This window comes from Nylanderia fulva, unplaced genomic scaffold, assembly GCF_048542155.1.
Source record: "Nylanderia fulva isolate GAGA-0341 unplaced genomic scaffold, ASM4854215v1 Scaffold25, whole genome shotgun sequence".
In the NCBI taxonomy this organism is placed as follows: domain Eukaryota; kingdom Metazoa; phylum Arthropoda; class Insecta; order Hymenoptera; family Formicidae; genus Nylanderia; species Nylanderia fulva.
In genome coordinates this window covers 2,755,766-2,776,581 of record NW_028190314.1, presented here as the reverse complement: position 1 = coordinate 2,776,581, position 20,816 = coordinate 2,755,766, and the positions used below count along the sequence as shown (strand labels likewise).

Below are 20,816 nucleotides of genomic sequence, written 5' to 3'. Positions count from 1 at the left end.
ATATTAATTTCCTCAATAAGAAAAAATAAATAAATAATAATTTAATATTTTTTTCAATTTAATATCTTTATTATTTTGCTTTAAATCAATCTTTTTCGAATCTCGTTTTCATACTTTTAAGCTCGACTGAAAACTTACATTCTGTTGACAGGCGGAACATGACGAATTTCCTCAATAAGAAAAAATAAATAAATAATAATTTAATATTTTTTTCAATTTAATATCTTTATTATTTTGCTTTAAATCAATCTTTTTCGAATCTCGTTTTTATACTTTCAAGCTCGACTGAAAACTTACATCCTGTTGACAGGCGGAACATGACGATCTTAAAGGTTTAGACTGGAAAGGACAACATCTGAGACTGAAACCTTGATTGAGATATTACATTGCCATGGCGCACAATCGGTGCGTAGTTTTATTATTAAAGAAGGACTTGACCCAGATTTGAACGATGAAAAAAAAGGCTATATAGATACTTAGGCGATCCATCCTGCATGATTACAAATACCTACCTATCTGACGTCTTCGTTGACTAGCGTTATTGCCGCCGGCGACGATTTGTATCATCTTTCATGTTATTAATTTAGACAGGAGGGATGGATTTATGTGGGTTGCGGTAAACTAGGTCAGGGACATGGCTCCGTATGCCTCAATTTATGTTAGACACAAGCCAGGTAGGTTCACATTATCTGTTAGCAATAAAGACTATATTATTGTAGATTTAATTATCCCAGGTAAACAATATGTGCTCATTTTTTAGCAACAATAAATAATTTCTACTAATGATATTTTATAATATAAATACGAGCAAATACGTGAATTACATTATATACATATATAAAATTTATTTATAAGCAATATGATAAATATATAATGCGAATTTCACAGATTTCACACAAATAATATATTCATCTTTTTAATTTCTTACATATTCTTTTGAGATATAAAAAAGTTTTATTTATTTCAAATATATAATTTTATATTAAAACTTTTTTATATTAAAATTACACAATATATTTTATATAAAACAATGAAGAAACAAGGGTAAAAAAGTTCTAAGGGATAATGAATTATAAAAAATTAATTAATAAAAAATATATTTCGTTTTCCAGAGTAACCGCTTTGTGGGCAACAGGTTGCAATCCTTTTCCACTATTTTGGCGCATATTGCAGCATCCGCAGTTTCTCAGTACTTCAGGATATCTCGGACAGCCTCAAAGCAACGCCACTTATTCGGTAAGTAAAACGGCTCATGGATATGTGAAAAGGGACAGTCCCATCCTGTAATCCTTTTAATCGGCGACTCCAAATACAAGAAGCATTCCGCCTGATTTAACAAACATTACAGAAATTTTATATAATTTATATATGTGATTAATTTGATTAACATTTTTATCTATGTAAAATTCTATGTAAAATTAAGTTTAGAATTCAAACATAGAAAAATGAACTGATCAATTAATAATCGAGAATGTAAATACGAGAAAAAAATCAATTAATCTTGGTTACCTTAAAAACCTGTTTACAACCTTCTATAGATAATATTACCATCTCGCGTGACATTATATCTTGATGTATTAAATTCCGACTTTCAATTAGCGTTAGTTCATATATTAGGATCATGCAATATATTTTTACGCACTTATTTGATTATTACGTTATTACAAGTACCTTTACACGTGCAATTACATGTCATTTTACGTCATATTATTAGCGCAATTAATTTTATTGTTGCTGCAAATATGAAAAATGATGACATTAAATTTCGACTTTTAATTAACGTCAGTTCATATATTAGGATCATGCAATATATTTTTACGCACTTCTTCGATTGTTACCTTGTTACAAGTGCAATTACAAGTCATTTTACATCACATAATGAGCGCAATTGATTTGTTGCTGCAAATTTAATGAAAAATTATGAAAAATTCCTTTACCTGCACAGTTGCAGCTATTTCTGCCCCAAATCCGTTTGTCATCGGCGCTTCGTGGGCGATAATTACACGCCCGGTTTTCCTCGCCGACTGCAACATTTACGCACATATCACGCATGGCAATTTATTATCGGTCGGCCGCTGGGTTTAATTCACGCGTGATTTACGTCTCGTCCCATATTGTTGCGGTATAATAATAACTTATAGATACGACCGCGATGCTAAACGGACACATTAACGCCGCGACGACGGCACGAGTCATCATTTTGTAACGGCTATCAAATACAGGCCTACAACGTGTGATCGACGATGGAAATACACGCTGGCGATCGAGATAGGTAGGCACACTTGTGTACATACATGTGCGCGCGTTCCGTTGTAAATCATTAACAAAGATAGTTAAGCGCGAGTGAACATCGAATACAGGTTCGTATGACATTTTCGATTTACGCTAATCTTCTCTGCAACATTTTCAGTTGCACTCTTTCGTCACGGAAATAGCTAGTAAAAAAAGTCTACGTTTCTATATTTATCAAATTAATATTTATGAGATGCTACTAATATTGATAAGATAAGGATTTATAAGATTGCTATATGACAACTTTAAGCTTTATTAATAGGCAACTTACTGTCATATTGCAGGTATTTAAATTATAAATCGTTTATTTTTCTTATATAACGTTTAATTGCTTGTAAAAACAGTACTCCAGAAAAATACTGATTCTTTTTATATATTTTTTCTTAATTATTTATTCTAAAATATTCAAAGAGAGAGAGAGAGAGAGATTTTTATCATATTTTATTATAATGTTATTGCAATAATACATAGCTTGTTAAATTTTTTAAAACTGTCAAATATTACAGTAAAATATATTAACTTTTCTTCAAGGTTTAACTTATCTTCAAGATTTAATTAAAGAACACCGCGCAAAGTTATAATCTGAATAATCTATCGTAATCCCACAATATTATTTACATCTTTCTGTATTCATCAGTCACTCTGCTCCATTTTAATAACGCTGGCGACGATTTTTTCGAATATGAAAAATTATATTCGCGTAAAAATTCGTCGCCAAAGCGACGGATGAATTAGAATTTCGTTTCGCGAGCGGAGTTTGTCTGTCATTACGAAACCGTGTTTCGCAGATAGGCATCGCAGATAGACAAGATAGCGAATCTTCGCGACTGTATCGAAATTGCGGCAAAACGGGTTTCCAATTACGCTCGTCTTGTTGTGCGCGCATCACTACATATAATATCACGGTGGTTTGTAAGCCGCGAGAGAAGCGCATACTGTGCGATTGGCATATCATTAGGCGACCAGAGATCGATTAGCATAAATCAGCGCGATATTAGAGTCTATGGAGATCCATAACCCGAAGGGACACGCAAGCGTCCAGGGCGGAGGATTTCGCTCATGATTGCTTCTCATTTCCGCTCTTAGACGCCCAGGATCGCTTCTCATTCCCCTTTTTAGTCAACAACAACCCGCTTCTATTCTCGACGATACCAGGGAACGTAAATCGATGCATAATAATGTCGAATCTTCACGCAACCATCATTCCAGGTCTTTCGATTATTCCCTATTCGAATCCCGAGATATTTCCCTAAACGAAATAAATGATGCGAATTTCAATAGTATCTCATATATAGATATATCTGATGATTCCTTTCGACGTCACGGTCACAGTTTGTCATTGATAATCGAGTTATGGTCATAGAGAAGGTGAAGGCGAAAGATCGCGCGCGATTATTAATTAATTTCGGCCCTTGAAATTCTTGGTATAAAAGAAACAAAACGCGAACGGTTACGTTATCAAAGCAACGAGAATGGAAAAGGCATCAAAGAAGGCTAAACGGTGCTTGAAGCGATCGTTTTCTTGAACCGATTTCTTATTCTCAAGGAAGCGATTGTAATAAGATGAAGAAAAAGAGATATAGAGAGAGATTGAGTTATGCCCACCTTGCACACGAGTTCCGCGTCCCAAGGTAGAATGGAAATGAGGTCTATCACCTCGCAGGATACGTCGAGCTTCTCCCGGACTAGATCGGCCACTTCCAACAGCACGTGCACCTGAGTGCCCCAGCCTACGAGTGTCACGGCATTACCTACGCAACAACGAAATACACTTATTATAGACAAACACGTGTATGTAGACTCGCGTAACCGACAAGTACGTGCTCCTTCTGTTATATCCTGTTTCAGGACCGGTCATCAGCGAGAGCGCCGCATCGCTCCGCTCTGATCGGCGATTGGATAATGGAAGGACGATTATACTCGGTAAATTATATTCACAGAGACTTCAAGCCGCGTGTATGAGGAGAGTGAACAGTCACTTTCTACATATGACTTTAAATAATGTGTCTTACGCGTTATTTTCATTGGACTACGTTATAATCTGCCGTGAATAAAAAAAATAGAGAGAGAGAGAGAGAACTTGTTTCTTGTATCTTAAATATTTTGCGAAAAAAATAATCTTACACAACCGCAAGTATTTATTCATATTGCATAATTATTATTTTCACGCCTTACTCTCTCATTTCAATAATATAAATTAAACAAGAGTTTATACTAGCAGAAATATTATACTCTTTTGAATCAGTATCATTATAAGCGGATTAAAACGAGTACTAATTATCAGATAATTTTATTGAAAATTTATAGACATCATTTGTGTTTCTTATGCAAAGACGTTTTATATAAATCGATAAAATTCTATAATAAAACGTATAAAATTTATGGTTTAATTTGCATTTGAAATATATAATCAACAATGTAGATGATTAATAGACAAGTGTAGCGTAGTGCTTAATAAATTCAATTAGTAGCCAAGTATGCTAAGAATCTAATATCTGAAATATCATATATTAATAGAATTTACCTTCTCTCACAACTTCAGCCTTGCCGATTTCGATCTTGTAATATTCTACGGGCACTTCGTCGACCGCTATGCGATATAGGATTTTCGGTTCAAATATAATGCAAGGATCTGGCTCGTCTATGCAGCTCAACAATAGACCTTTTGCATGCGTTGCTCCGCGAGGTACAACGATCTGAAAAAAGAATCAGCTGTTTTTAAGAACGCGAAATTGTTTCTTTCGCGATTTTCTCCAGTTCGCGATCTCTCCTGTCAATATATATATGTATATAATTGGCGATTCTTCTTGACGATTTTGCAAAACAAAAACGTGAAATTTATCGGCTCCAGGAAATGTCGGCGCGATATTACGCGACACGCTTCTCTCGTAATCGCGATGTACGATATAGCGGCGATTGCGCGTTAGTGTGCGAGCAGAACTTTCTTCATGCATACGTAGAGTGTATACGTCGTACAATATTCATGGAATTTGTTGAAGAAAGTTGAGAACTCATGGCTATGGCTGGTGGTGCGTAATATAGCGAAGGTACGAAGAATGTTCCCGATGATGAAAATTTGATAGCGAAACTTGTTTGCTTGACTCGCGCGATCGAGGCATATTAAATATTAATGACTATTTAATTTCTTTTTATTCATATTCAAATCCTTTTTTTATAATATGTATATACAAATTATGTTGCACGCGTATTAGAATTATTTGAAAACGGCAATTATGTCGCAACCTCGTAATAATATATTAATCTTGTTACTTAACACTGCATGCAATATATAATATAACGCATCGCTGATAGTTCAAGTATATATTTATACGAATATTGATGCGTGGTTTATTTATAACTTCATTACGAAATTATTTATCTCAATAAAGCGTTTGCTTTTTTCGTTTATGGATATGCCCAGAAGTAAAGACACGGTATGTACATGGTCAAAGTAATTATATGAGAGAGAGTGAGCGATATTATATTCGATAAATGATAAAGAAATAAGCACACGTAAATTACTGACCTTCAAGCCGGGAGTATGGGCGAAATATGCTTCTGGACTTTGAAAATGATAAAGAGCACCATGGCCAACTGCTCCGCAAGGTGCACGAACCGTAAGTTTGCCGCAGTCAAACATACTGCCACTTCGGTATCTCATCTTAGCCGCTTCGTTTACTAACTGCAGACAAAATTAACAGATGGTTCCATTAATAATTTTAACACAAATCTTTCTCCATCCTATGCACGACAATGTTTGACGATGAAGATATAATTTCATATGACTTCGTTCGCCAAGTTTTCGAGATATAACAATGTTTCTGCTTTTTATAGGAATTTCTTTCTTTGAGTAATGGAATCTTTTTAAAATATTTTGAATATTTTTTATACTCTGTCTATTTGCCGCAGTCAAAACATACTGCCGCTTCGGTATCTCATCTTAGCCGCTTCGTTTACTAACTGCAGACAAAATTAACAGATGGTTCCATTAATAATTTTAATACAAATCTTTCTCCATCCTATGTACGACAATGTTTGACGATGAAGATATAATTTCATATGACTTCGTTCGCCAAGTTTTCGAAATATAACAATGTTTCTGCTTTTTATAGGAATTTCTTTCTTTGAGTAATGGAATCTTTTTAAAATATTTTGAATATTTTTTATACTCTGTCTATTTGCCGCAGTCAAAACATACTGCCGCTTCGGTATCTCATCTTAGCCGCTTCGTTTACTAACTGCAGACAAAATTAACAGATGGTTCCATTAATAATTTTAATACAAATCTTTCTCCATCCTATGTACGACAATGTTTGACGATGAAGATATAATTTCATATGATTTCGTTCGCCAAGTTTTCGAGATATAACAATGTTTCTGCTTTTTGTAGGAATTTCTTTCTTTGAGTAATGAGTCTTTTTAAAATTTGTTGAATATTTATACTCTGTATATATCAAAAAGATACTTTTACTAAAATTATAATTATAAATCTATTTATTTCATCATTTATGCATTACATGAATGATGAAGCAAACCTGATCGAATGCAGGGAATATGTAATCTGCAAATTGTATTTCGGCAATTGCCGATATTCCGGCGTTGGCTAAACCAATTCCAAAACCGGCAATTCCTTGCTCGCAAAGAGGCGTATTAAAGACACGATCATCGCCAAAACGTTTCTTCAAATCCATCGTGCAACGAAAGACACCTCCGAATGCAACATCTTCGCCAAATATCACTAAAAATTGAAAAAAATTAATGAAACATTTGTTCTGAAAAACATGTAAGAATATTCTCTTATTAGAGATTTTGAATTTGATGTTTTGAATAAAATTTTATTATTTTTTTTTCATTTTTGTAAGTAATTTAAATAAGATACTGTGATGAAAAAAAAGTAATGAGTATTGAAGATGTCGAACATAAAATAATGAATAATGAATGTGTAATAAATATATTAAACATATAATATATATGTCTCTAGGGAAAACATGATTTATATTTAAATAAATTGTACATTTTATTTTAAGGCTTCGAACAAGATATTTACCTGAACGTGGATCGTTTTCCAATGCAAGAGTAAGGGCGTGATTTATAGCTTGATACATATTCAGCTTTTGAGTCTTACCTAAAAATATACGTCTTTTACATAATCACATCTGAATAATACATTATTAAGTATTAAGTGATTCCGTACTATGAAATGAACAAAATCCTATAACATTCTATCGCGACTTAACAATAATAAATGATATATGTCTGTGTTTACATATATGTATATACATATAAATATTCAAAATGATTTATATTGAATCTCATTACATCATATAACAGATATACCAAAAAAATAAATAATTCTCGATAATTTATCGCCACATTAAATTTTGTTAATTTTCGATTCATTCTTATTGACACATATACTGTGTGTATTTTTACGTTTTTCATTTGTGAAAGAGAAACGACTACTAAAATTTATAGATTATCAAAAATTCGGGCTTTAAAGTATCTTAATGTTCGAATGCTCGACAGTTTCGAAAGAAGTTGAAACATATGTTATCTTATCTTTGTGAAGTCAAAAATAGATAAAAATAAAATTCTATTCCACACGAAAATAATCTTTATTTTTATTTCTAATAATTAAGAAAACGCTTTTTACTGCATAAATGAACAATTTTTTTCAATAGTTGAATATATTCTTTTTAATTATACCAGTTTATATATCGTGTTCAAAAATATCACACACACATTCTTTTACATAACTATCTATATACATTTTTTAATTAATTAAATGCTCGATAAATTATAAATTCGACAAAACGCCTTTTATCGAATCTCTCATTAATCTTATTATCTTTATTATCGCTTATATGGTATGCATATATTATTATGTCGATTTTGCATGTCACTGTTTTTGCAAGACTTCGAACGATATGACTTACGATGTAATGCGTGCACAAAATAATTAATTACTTACCGGTGTCATTCGGTCTTTCGCTCGGGAAATACGTAAAATGCGCCGATCTGACATTTTTGCGTTTGGCGGAATTTTCGTCACGACACAAAAGTAATTTTCTTCCGGCGTTTCGTAGCCGTGCACCAAACTTACTGACAATAAGCATCGTTTCTTGTTCGAAGCGCTAGTAGTTGCTTGCCTTCACGAGGTCGCAGGTCTTATCTCTTATTTGCATATAATGCGATATCTCGCGATATGGGGACATCACATTCAACCTCGTGTGAAAATTTCGTGAATATAGCCGCGAAGTCGAGGCACGCGCGTGGATACGTTTTGTGATTGAATCAGAAAAAATCGCTGCCGATTTATGAACGTACGAGCGGAAAGTGTCTTCGACATGCGTACACTTCGAAGTATACTAATAGAATCGGAAAAGGAAATGAAACAGAAAGGGAGAAAAGGAGAGAGGAGAAGAAAGGAAAGCGATAACGAAGGCTGACGTCAATGTTTACCCATCTTCGAAGTTTAGTTAGCTTGGAGATTACTTCCAAACTTGATCGTAAGTGACATTTTAACATGCATCATATGATATAGCTTATTAATATATTTCAATGTTTGAAATGTGCAAATTATAAAATGTTAATGTTATTTCGAAAAATATTTTTATTAATGCTGTTAAATCTAATGACGGATTGTACGAGTTACATGAAAAGGAACTTAATTCACAAATTTTTTATATTGACAATTGATATATATATATATATATATATATATATATATATTATGTCAATATAAAAAATTTGTCAATTAAGTTTCTTTTCATGTAACTCGTACAATCCATCATTTTAGATTTAACAGCATTAATAAAAATATTTTAAATATATATATATATATATATATATATATATATATATATATTTAAAATATATTATAAATATATTATAAATATATATATATATATGTAATTTCAGTCTTATATTAAAATTAAAACATCTTTTAGTATAAAAATGGAACTGTTGATGCAGATGCAGATTTATATTAATTTTTATGATTAAAAGATAATGCATTAAAAATAATAAAAAAAAATGTATATTTAAAAATGTATAAAAATAATATATCTATAAATATATATCTCTATAAATGTAGTATGGATGCAAACCAACAAAGAAAGAATGCTTATTTACCGGCAGTGCCAGGGAGATGGAATGATCGTACGTAGTTTGACGTAACGTTCAAACGAATACAGATGGCAGAAGCGGACGAGGTTGCGGCGAGCGTCTGACGAAACGAAGCCGCTCTCGGGCTTCCAATGGAATATACGCATGCGGTGAAAAGTCAGCCATTACAGCTTCGTTTCCCGGACGCGTCGTTGCACTTGGGCGATTTTTCATCGTTTGTCGTCAGTGAAGAAGTCGGAGGGCTTGTCCGAGCTAATTTATCGACGAATTGTATTATGGCGAACATGGATATGGATAGATCGAGCAACGGCGACTACAAGTATCAGAGGGATGACGACGTTGACATTAAACCTAGAATATTGGACAAAGACTCCGACGACAAGGATCATCAAATTGACAAGGCGGGCGAATACGTGCGAGAGCTTCTCCAGGAGAAAATTGATCTGGACAATCAGAAATGGCCCATCGCGATCCGATTGATCGATCAGGGTGAGTATAAATGTGTTCCTTTTTTTTTTTTATCTCACTCGTTCATGAATTTAGCTCGATGGTAAGTCCTATCAAATTGTAACGAATTATCGTTGCACTGGATATTAATAGAACGAATTTTTATTCGTAATGAGATTTCATTGAATCCATGTGTGTAAGCAATGCTTGGATGCAATGCTTTGTAAGAAATGTAATATAGCTCACTCTGCTAGTTGTGAAACATTTTATTTGAATGTTACTGAAAGATAGTTTTGAGTATACTTGATGATAATTAGAAGTCTTTCAATTTTTGGTATTGAATATTTCTGTAATTTTTGAATTGCGTATCTTCTACTTTGACTTTTGATACAGGATTTATATAATGCGATATAAAAGAGAATTAAGCTCTTTGCTATTTTTTGATAAAATCTCTTTTAATAAAGGAATATCTATTTGAAAGAGTATAGTATGTACTATTATACAAATATTTTTCTAGATTTTTGTTGATTTGTGTCTACAATGACTATGAAAATATTTATTAGATTTTCATGCGATAAATTGGGTGAATATTTTTTCACACCAAAAGAATATGAATATTTCTTCCCAACCAAAAAGAATTACATATTTTATAGAGATCCAAAAAACTCAGGCTATGGGAAAACCATTAAGAGATCCAAAATATGTGGATATTTATCGCGAAAAACCAGTTCGCATTTCTGTAAAAGTTTTAGTACCAATTCGAGAGCATCCTAAGGTAAGTTGCTAGATATATTTAATATTAGCAATTTTTCTCCACTCAATATAAGCAAAGGTAAGCTGTTATCTTAAATCTTAATTATGTAATTATCTTGTTCTTAGTTTAATTTTGTTGGGAAACTGTTGGGCCCAAAAGGTAATTCTATGAAACGTCTGCAAGAAGAAACAATGTGCAAAATGGCAGTGTTGGGTAAAGGATCGATGAAAGATAGACAAAAAGTAAGTGACAGATGGGAATGTTATCTTTTTTTATTCGAATAAAATGACTTATGTTTGGATTTTTTGTTCACAGGAAGAAGAATGTCGTGCTTCTTTAGATCCGAAATATGCGCATCTTTCTGATGATCTGCACGTAGAAATCACAGCTATTGCACCACCAGCGGAAGCTTATGCTCGTATTGCATTTGCCTTGGCCGAGGTACGGAAGTATTTGATCCCTGATAATAATGATAATATACGTCAAGAGCAAATGCGCGAAATGGAAATGAACATATCTAACGATCCGGTCTCGGACGATCGAAGACCGTCGATGAGAGGACCTTCTGGTCCTGGAACTGGTGGTATATTAAGACCTGCTGCAAGACCGACATTACCTAGAACATCTAGAGGTTCGTTTTATATCTATGAAAATTATGCAAAATGTAATAAATATATAGACTGAAGCTACATTAGAATATTAATTTCTTCAATATCAATCAGTGTAAATTTATATTGCATAGAATAACTTGTATAAAATATTTTTTAACAAATACATTTGTTACGATATACAGAAAGAGATACAGAATTTTGCAATATCAATAATACAAAAGATTTAATTATATACATATCTAATATGTATATTATTCAGCTATTCTTCCTCCACCACCTGCAAATCGTGGCCCACTTTCTCGACCCGTACCACCGAATAAATCGAAGGTGTTCTCGATCTTGGATCGTGCAAGAGCAGCTATAGATCAAAATTTTGGGTAAGTCTACTTATTTATTCATGTAACAATAACAATTTCTCCATTTTGATACAAATACTATGTTAAATATATTTACATTTTTCATATTCTTATAGCTACGAAACTCAAACTCCTCCACCAACAAACCGTGCTGGATCACATCATGATTATGATTATCATGGATCATCAACTAGTAGTGCTCGATATGGCGATCGACATTATTCATCGAATTCTGGGTATGTAATATGTATGACTTTTGCACTGATATAATTTATAATAGCAAGAGAATATTAGCATATTAGCAAAGTTTTAGAAAATTTTTTTTATATAAACACTTTTTAATAGATATTTTCATATTATATTGTTCAATTTGCTATGTGATAAGGTTGACATACTTTAACTGAAAAGATATTTATTCTTCAAGATATACAACTTACGAGTATGAAGATGATTCTGCACCGCATTCTTCACATGATTATTACGAATCTTCAGATTATCCAGGTAAAATATTCCATTTTTATTTGTTTGATTATAAAAAATTTAAGATTTTTTTATTAGCAATTAGACGTTTAAAGATTTTATTTTATTTTATTTTATTTTGATAGAGTATTTTTGAATGAGTGTTTGTTAGTTACATGTAAATCCTTTATTATGCTTATGCGAGGTTTATTTTACTACGCTTACAAGTAATAAAAAGTTTACTTTATTATGCTTATGCAAGGTGAGATTTTAATTTTACTACTTTATAAATTTTTATAATAACATAAATATATGTCACAATTTAAATGGTTTTTTTTATTTTATATATTTTTCTTAAACATTTCAAAATAAATTCAAAATTAGCTCAAAATTCAACATTTTCATTCCATTCTTTTTTTATAATGAAAATTTCAAAGAATTATAAGTTGCAGTTATTGAAGAATAATTTTTAGTAAAATGCACAATGTCGATATGCTTAAAGCAAAAGTGTTAATATTAGCTTCCATGGAAATGCATTGAATATCAAAATGATTTAATTTTTAATTTATATTGAAGAAATTGATAATTTATATTTTTAGCCCTTAATAATACATTTATATGCAAAATGGATAAATCAAAACATAAAATAATATGTCTTTATTATATTGATTAATAATATCCAACATTTTATTATAATATAATGTATTTTAAAAATTAATTCTTTAATTCTTATACAAAAATTAATTTTGTAATAATGTAACTTAACATAAATTTCGCTCTGTGATTAAATTAATTTAATTTATGCGCGTACAAGATGAAATTATATCGCGTATAGATAATAAAAACAAATAATATTAAATAATTAGTATTTTTTAAATATATACTTGAATCATGCAGTTCCAAATGAAGCCATAATCTAAGTTTGCTATAACAATTAAATTTAAACCCTCTCTATAGATTGTATAACAAAATGCATGATATACGTTAATAATTAAACTTTCAAACTCGTACTAAAAAAAAAAAAAAAAAAAAAAAAAACATGAAAATGACGAGCCATGCTTAGATGCTAGCATGTAGACCATTAATATGAACGCAACATCGTGTTCTGTCTAAATAAAAATAATTAAAACATCAATCCATGAAATTCGCAGAGGAGTCGTCGAGCCGCGCTTGGAAATCGTACAAGACTTCAACGACATCAGGCACAGCCTCGCGCTACCGCACCACCCCGTATACACGACCTTCCAAGTAAACACCTACAAAAAATCCGTTAAATTTTTTGATTATAATCGTCCGTATTCCTCTAAATGTTTTTTTTCTGACATTATTATTTCATAGCGTTGTTGCGAATCCATTGGCGGGTAATCTTCCTAATGCTGCACGGCGGCCTATGATGCAGAAACCGCTAAACGAAAGAAATCGTCCTTAACCGGTCAGAGAGATGGAGGCTAAGACGGTAATGATGTGCAAACATTATTGTTTTATTTTTCACGATGTTATGAATAAAATAACGTCAATAGACATATCATTCTCTTTAATGATCAAGAGATTTATTTCTTGTTCAGTTTCTTGCAAAAACTTAAGTATACTCTCTCTCTATCCGTATTTACTCTCCTTCAGTTATGAACACTGCACTATTTTATTTTCACTTTTTTTATAATAAATTCGATAATTTTCAGATCTCTCAGTTTTCGCGACCACTGGATAAACAAGAACATATAAATAGAAACTAAACCATAAAAATTAAAAATTAAGCCATGGTAATATATATTATTAACGCGTTTGACCATATGACATAAAAATTTATTCCGTTGACAATTCCCCTTAATTAATAATTCCTTTTAATTGAGAATTCCCTTTAATTGACAATTCTCTTTAAATGACAATTCACTTTATACCACACTATTAATGCATACCTGGCAGTTTACAAAACATTAATTCCGCTCCTTTAGTCCTTTTTCTAAAATATATTGGACCACAAAGGAATTTAACTATTGACAAGGAGTAAAGGACCAAGAGGATTGATTGGATGAAATAAGTAAAATGATTGAACAAGTGCTTAATATTGCATACAAATGAAATTATGAAATTCATATAATCGTATATTCAGTGTTATATAAATTAAGTGTCAATACCTAAATAATCTTAATGATTCTAACTATATTTTAGAGTCATCTTCATTATTTGTCTTTTGTACTTAATATTTTCAATTTAAAATTTGAAATCAATCTGAAATCGATTTGAAATTTTAATATTAAAAACGAACATACTAATATTTAATAATCTCCAATCAAATATATTGACGTAAGTTTGTATATTAAGATTTTTTTTATCTAAACAAATTGTAACTTAAATATTTTTATTTGACGAAATGCTATAATAAAATTGCATTGTAAATGGGACAAATTAAACGATTGACATACAATGCAAACATACAATAAAAACTAAATTGATAATTGTGTAAGTTATACATTATTACATTATACATAACTTCATATTATTTGCTTAATATATAGCTTCTATAAAGTTAAATGCATATTATAGATTTACATTAAACGAGTTATGTAATAATCTATATTATTTCTTGTGTAGAACAATGAAGAATTATGACAAATCATGTCATATACTTATAATCAGTATATAATTCTAAATATATAAATATATATCCAAAAATATATGAATGTAATTCTTAAATTTGTCATTAAAATAATATGTAATGTGTAACTCCTATAAAATTGAAATAAAAATGAGATAATATAAGACATATTTTGTTTTTAAAAACGTCGAATAGAATTTCCCCAACCAATGAAAATGCTACAATTCTAATCATTCTGAATAAAAATATATTTATATATACAAAAAAAATATATGTAGTTTCAACTACAACTAAATATTGCAAAATTTATCATGTATGAAAACTTACCGCATAGTAGAATATATGTATGTAAATTAATTAAAGATTACTAATAGAGATTAAATAATGTAAGAATGATGAAAAAAATTCTGTAGAATTATGTTTAAATAATTATATATATATGTTAAAGTAATATACAACAATAATCAAAATAGTTTTATGAATACTTTTATCTGTTTTTAATTTATTGACATGTAAAATAGAAAATTAATTACACTAGATAATTTTCTCTGAATAATTTTTTAATAAATATAGCACGCGGAACAGAGCTAATGTATATAAGCCAATACATATATATATATCAAATATTCGACACAAAAAAAAATTGTAAAAATTATTTTATTGCAAACTTGAAATGTTGAAAACCAGAAATATCGTATATAATTTCATCGTATATATTCTAATATTGATATTGGTATATTTCATATAGGTGGATGAAAGTTATGAAGATTGTGTGGAGATCACGTTCTTTGTGGATCAAAAGATTTTTAGTCCTCTTCAATCGTGACGGACCTTGAAGTGCCGTGAATACACTTAAGCATGACGTGAGTACATTTATAATTATTTGTTATAAATATTAAAAGCAAATGCAAAGTTAAGCTGATATGATTTTTTTATCTTAATATTTGAGGAATCATTTTTTCTTATAATATATTAATTATATATATTTATTAATAATTTTTATATATTAATAAAAATATATTTTTTCCTAATATTTGTATAAAAATGAATAATAAGTAATGTTCAGGAAATTATAGAATATAAATATAATTAAATAAAGATAAATTGCATTTAAATTCATGAAAAAATAACGAAAATGCATTTGTTTTTAATAAGTGTTTTCATAAAATATTGAAAAAAGTATTTATACGAGTTTTTTGTAAATGTGTACATGCATTTACACAAAAACGACAGCAAAGTAATAAATACATGGAAATTTTTTTCATGGAGAACGTAAGTAAAATTAAAATAGTGAATATAATTTTTAAGTGTATTATAACTTTTATATATAATTATATATTATGGTTTCAAGTATACTTGTCATACGTAAGATGAGATGGAGTGAGGAAAAAGTTACTTATTTTATTTATCAATATTTTTAAATTAAGCTAAAATTGTAATTTAGAAATTTACGAATCCATTATTTTTAAAATATATGTTAGAGTGACTTTTTACTTTATAGCATACTATAATATCGACGTTCATACAAACGTAAGAAATAAATAAAATTAGAAAGGAATATTTTTAAAAATATCCCATGTGTATGCTTCCAAATATTATCCCATGTGTATGCTTCCGTTTTATTTTAGTTTACCCTTTTATTAATAGAAAATTAACTAATATTAATTATATATATATATATATATATATATATATATAACAATATATCAGAAAGATGGGCTACGTAGATAAAGCCAATGATGATTTTCTTATGCGTCGTTTATATGATAGGTGATTATTTTATCACGAGGGATTGCTTAGAAACAATATTCTTATTTATTTATCACACACCAATATACAAAAATGAACTGTATAATCAATATCAGAATATAATATACTACGAAATTCAAATATATATTTAATAAAGATATATCTGAGTATCTTACAAGATTAGAGTAATGGTTCAACTTGAAACAAAAAATCATCTACAACATTCTTTGCAGTTGGCACAGAAATTCTGGTAGAAAAACGTATTTCTACGGCCGTTCTCTCTATAAGGGTTATAAATAAGTATTAATTTATGGGAGACCTTAGCTTCTAACAAGTCGCATCTAATTGTAAGTAGTCGTGAGTGAAAATAAGGTGTCGAGTTTTCTTTTCCCTAACTAATTCCTTGCGTATGAATCAGGAGTCGGAAGATGCTTCGTTCACTTAAAGTGCAATCGAGCATATCGCGCTGGAGCGTCCACATCTTGTATCTGTTGAAACGCATGCTAATTTTAGCTGCACTCTTCGCATAATAATTAAACAATTATTATGTTACTTGTTACGTATATGCGTCATTTTATTTATAACGATTTCACAATATCAAATTAATTAAATTTCTTCTAACATTTATTGAGATAATACATCGGTCAACCATTAGAGTGATCCTTATTTATACTTGCTGATAAATTTTCTTCGCGATATTGTTCATGCAATTAGATTGCCAGGATAAAAGGGTGCGCATATAATAAAGATCACACTACTGATCACGTTACAGTGATGTTTTCTGAATTTATATATTTACTATATTATCAAGTTATTTGCGAAATATGTGTGTATAAACGTAAAATTATGTAATACAACAGGTATAGAATATCGGAGACGCCAGATTTCAAGATTTTGGTCGGAATGCGTTTTAACATTTACAAAACTGTTTTACGCTTGTAGTGTGCAGAGGCGACTCTCTATATCATAATGCAGCGAGCTACGTAGTGTTGTATGTTCTCGAGGGACTCGCGTATACGGGACATCTTCGCATCTTCTGCAAGGATCTCAAATCGTATCCACGAGCTCGTGCGAATGTAAAAGAAGGGCGAGGTGCCCTGTGTGTAAGAATGTTACATTAGTTTTTCACGAATGTTGGCTAAGACTTTGGCTAATCCTAGAGCCGCCTCTAACACTATGAGACGTGAATCTTAGTCGTGTGACTGTCACATCCGATTCTATAGTAACGAGCCGGTTTCTCTCACACACGCTCTGTCCACGACCACTTCTAATACTTTTCACCTCTATGAAAAAACATGGAATGTATAGTGTATTTTTTTATCGGTTTACACCTTAATAATGTACGATTATATCACAAGAAAGATTCAAATATTCTGTACATAATACGCGACACGAGACCTCGGTCCCGGCGTCCTCTTTTCTTTTTTTTTTTTTTACTCTTCTCCCAGTTTTACTTTTAATCTTACATTTATATATATACGCCTAAGATTTAATTACAAAGTTAGATATGTCTCAGGTTCACCTGGTATTGTACTTCATACAATCTCTCGTGACTGGCGAGTCCGAGATGCGGCCGACGAGCACGTGCGCTTTCGTTCTCGACGAAACTTTCGTTTCGTCACGTGCGTGTCCAACGAAATACGAGTTTCGTTGCGCTGTGTATGTGTGTGTGTGTATGTATGTTATCGCGCTTTTTTCTCTATATCTTTTTTATTTTTTCGTTAACCGCCTGTTGCTTACGTTAATAGCTCGATATCGATAATTGGCACATCTTTTTAATGGCAAGTTTCGCATTGGCACGATAATGATCCTAGGAATAGCCTTGAATAAAGTCCCTTAAAGGAGGATTTAATAATGTGGATAATCTTTATGTGGTTTTTCTTTTTTAAATTAAGTACATGTCGATTAATGATGTACTCTTTTAGATTAAGAAACAGCGTTAAAAGATTGTAAAATGGAGTTTATATATTATATGAAATTTAATATTTGTTCATTTTTCCGATAAATCAATTATAGACTCCTGTTAGAAGGACTTCATTCTTGACAGTTCCTTGGACTTAACGTCGTTTCTGACTATCACGCGAGTGTGCACCTATGAAAGGCAGAATATTCTTGCTAAGGATGATCGCACGACGTTCCCATTATGATTAATCTCAGTAAAGATGACTGGTACATCAAAGTTACCGAGGATTAAGTTGCACTTTGATACTCATACACGCGACCGCTTTTGTTTATACATAAAGAATTGCTGGTCCAGGAAACTCTCATACGTGGAAGCACAGCTTCTCTAATGAAAATGAAGAGTAAAATAATTAAAAATAAAAATCGCGAAATAATTCGAAATGTACATTGAAGAAATTGTAATTGAAGTACATTGAAGTAATTTGCGGCTCGCTTTTGCCTTCGCAAATTCACTATTTTTCGTATTTTAACACGATTTTTGTTTATCTTTATTGCAGATTGCCTACTAACAATTATTACAAATTGTACATAATTGGATTGCAAAGATAGTAAGAAATAATTTTAATTAATAATAATTTAGCGAATTAATATTAACACAATTGCACTAAATTTCTTGTATTTTCAACTATCATATATATGTATACCTCGCGAAATTATCCGATTATTTTGATCTTGCAAATTAATTTTTTGTGTAATTTTCTATTGATTATCTGTGTGAAGTTCTGATAGAAATTTTTTACAATGCGAGGGAATATTGTATTCTTATATCTGTCAAAATGCGTTTTTGTCACACATCTGTGATTTTTTATATCACACTCGTTATTTGATATACGTATTAAGGTTTCTCTGTACTTAATAAATTTTCTTTTATTAATCGGACAAAATAATAAGTAAATTAAAAAAAAATATTTGCACACGTCATAATAGAATACTTATTATTAGTAAAAGTAGAGCAACTATATATAAATACATACAGTAAGAATAATTAGCCAAAAAAGAAAATAATCTTTATTTTGGCATTTGTGATTCGTTTAATAATTTTGATTAGCTTTTCTTTCCTCAGCACAGATAATTAATTCGAGCATTTTTATCAGTATTCGGATGCGCGAGAAACATGGATGCGACTTATACATATGCTATCAAATCGCAAATCTTTAACTTGATCTATTATTTGAGATGTATTATCGGTGGGATATAAAGAGCGGGTCATATGAATAGATTACAAAAATCGTAACTTAACACCTTTGATCATTTTGATATTTCGGACGTATTTTTTTAAAATTAGAGATATTTTTATTTGCGTTTTATCACTACGCGTTTTGATGATCATGACAATATAGAACTAATTTAATTAAAATAAATAATTTTTTTGAGAAAAAAATCGAAAAGATCTAGATACAAAAGTATATAGGCTTACGAGCTTGATATATTTTCAAGTATTACGAAATATCCAATTGATATTCTCAAGCATTTATTTTTCCAAAATATTCACCATTTCTGTGAATATTTATTAACATATAAATAAATTATATAATTTCGACATTACTTAAAAAAGAAGATTGCGAATCGTCAAATATTATAATATAAATGTATTTATATTCTTTTAAGATATGTGTCATTGTTCTGATGACAGTGAAACTATATATTCAATAGAGAATATCCATTGGACGATGTATAGGTCTAATTCTTCTTGTTTTAGTATGTGGCACATGTTAGCACAGATATGTATTCTCATCTGTTCAAAATCGTTTCTTTTCTGCCTTTCTAAGATCGTATCAATAATAACGTTTTAATTGCAATTATAAAGCCGATAAAAGAGGGAGCTGTTAAGATAGATCTTTACGATGTTCGTAAATATTTTTAATACAGAATATAAAATAAATAGGAATTGTATCAAAGGCGAACCAGCGACGAGGAGCGGAGTTCCTCTAATTTGAGTGTTTTGCTTCTCTCTATCTCTCTCTATTACGAATGAGAATTTTCTTGTCTTCTTGCGTTTCTCTTATCACTGGCATCCCTGATTGCACATTTCGCACAAATGTAGCCTGCATGTCGAATTGCCTACAGAAGCTTACCGACCAGCCAACCTCGACGTACGAAGGCACGCGAGTGCGCCTGGTACGCAGTGGTCCACTGCGAGCTTTCCGCAAGAGTGGTGAACGCACGGAAGCTCAATTGTACGGCCAAGAGTGCCTGATAGACGTGACCACGTTCGAGGTAGGCGGGTCTTCCGTGCGTCACTTCTTCATGTCATTCATCAGCGTGCCGTCCTTGCTTTTATTCGTGTCGAGATTAGACTGTTGACTGCTTGTCACGCCGCTGCCGTTCCCGGGATACATCTTCTCCAGATGATTCAAAGACTCGCTTAGGAACTTCTGTAATAAAAAAAAAAAATCACGCTTTTTTAGCCTCAGTTGCAAAATAATTCCCTTTGTTCCCCCGCGTCCTTAAAAGATGTAATT

At 31.1% G+C, this 20,816-nt stretch overlaps 3 protein-coding genes across 7 annotated transcripts in view; 1 reads left to right on the top strand and 2 right to left on the bottom strand.

Annotated features, from left to right (window-relative positions):
- Positions 1-880: 880 nt before the first annotated feature.
- Positions 881-8,687, bottom strand: BckdhB (Branched chain keto acid dehydrogenase E1 subunit beta). Its single transcript, XM_029315459.2, has 8 exons — positions 8,264-8,687; positions 7,340-7,417; positions 6,828-7,030; positions 5,819-5,974; positions 4,817-4,988; positions 3,898-4,043; positions 1,938-2,024; positions 881-1,327 (listed from the first exon to the last, which is right to left on the bottom strand). Exons 1-8 carry the CDS (start codon positions 8,406-8,408, stop codon positions 1,187-1,189), a joined length of 1,128 nt encoding a protein of 375 aa, XP_029171292.2. The 5' UTR covers positions 8,409-8,687; the 3' UTR covers positions 881-1,186.
- LOC114940714 (KH domain-containing, RNA-binding, signal transduction-associated protein 2) lies at positions 8,536-16,215 on the top strand. 4 transcript variants are annotated; one of them, XM_029315457.2, is made up of 11 exons: positions 8,538-8,801; positions 9,389-9,909; positions 10,521-10,642; positions 10,747-10,863; positions 10,937-11,252; positions 11,492-11,609; positions 11,705-11,824; positions 12,013-12,089; positions 13,199-13,295; positions 13,386-13,503; positions 15,392-16,215. In XM_029315457.2, the coding sequence occupies exons 2-10, from the start codon at positions 9,552-9,554 to the stop codon at positions 13,474-13,476; spliced, it is 1,416 nt and encodes a 471-aa protein (XP_029171290.1). In that variant the 5' UTR covers positions 8,538-8,801; positions 9,389-9,551; the 3' UTR covers positions 13,477-13,503; positions 15,392-16,215. The 4 variants fall into 4 exon arrangements, with proteins under 4 accessions (XP_029171291.1, XP_029171290.1, XP_029171289.1 ...); XM_029315456.2 differs by lacking the exon at positions 15,392-16,215 and adding an exon at positions 13,727-13,815 and having other exon boundaries at positions 9,433-9,909; XM_029315455.2 differs by lacking the exon at positions 15,392-16,215 and adding an exon at positions 13,727-13,815.
- A 220-nt stretch (positions 16,216-16,435) lies between these two features.
- TfAP-2 (transcription factor AP-2) overlaps positions 16,436-20,816 on the bottom strand; it is an 83,222-nt gene continuing 78,841 nt past the window's right edge. For both annotated transcript variants that reach the window (XM_029315451.2, XM_029315453.2), the window contains exon 9: positions 16,436-20,729. In XM_029315451.2, the coding sequence (XP_029171284.1) occupies positions 20,592-20,729 (138 nt within the window). In that variant the 3' untranslated portion in view covers positions 16,436-20,591. The remainder of the gene's footprint in view (positions 20,730-20,816) is intronic.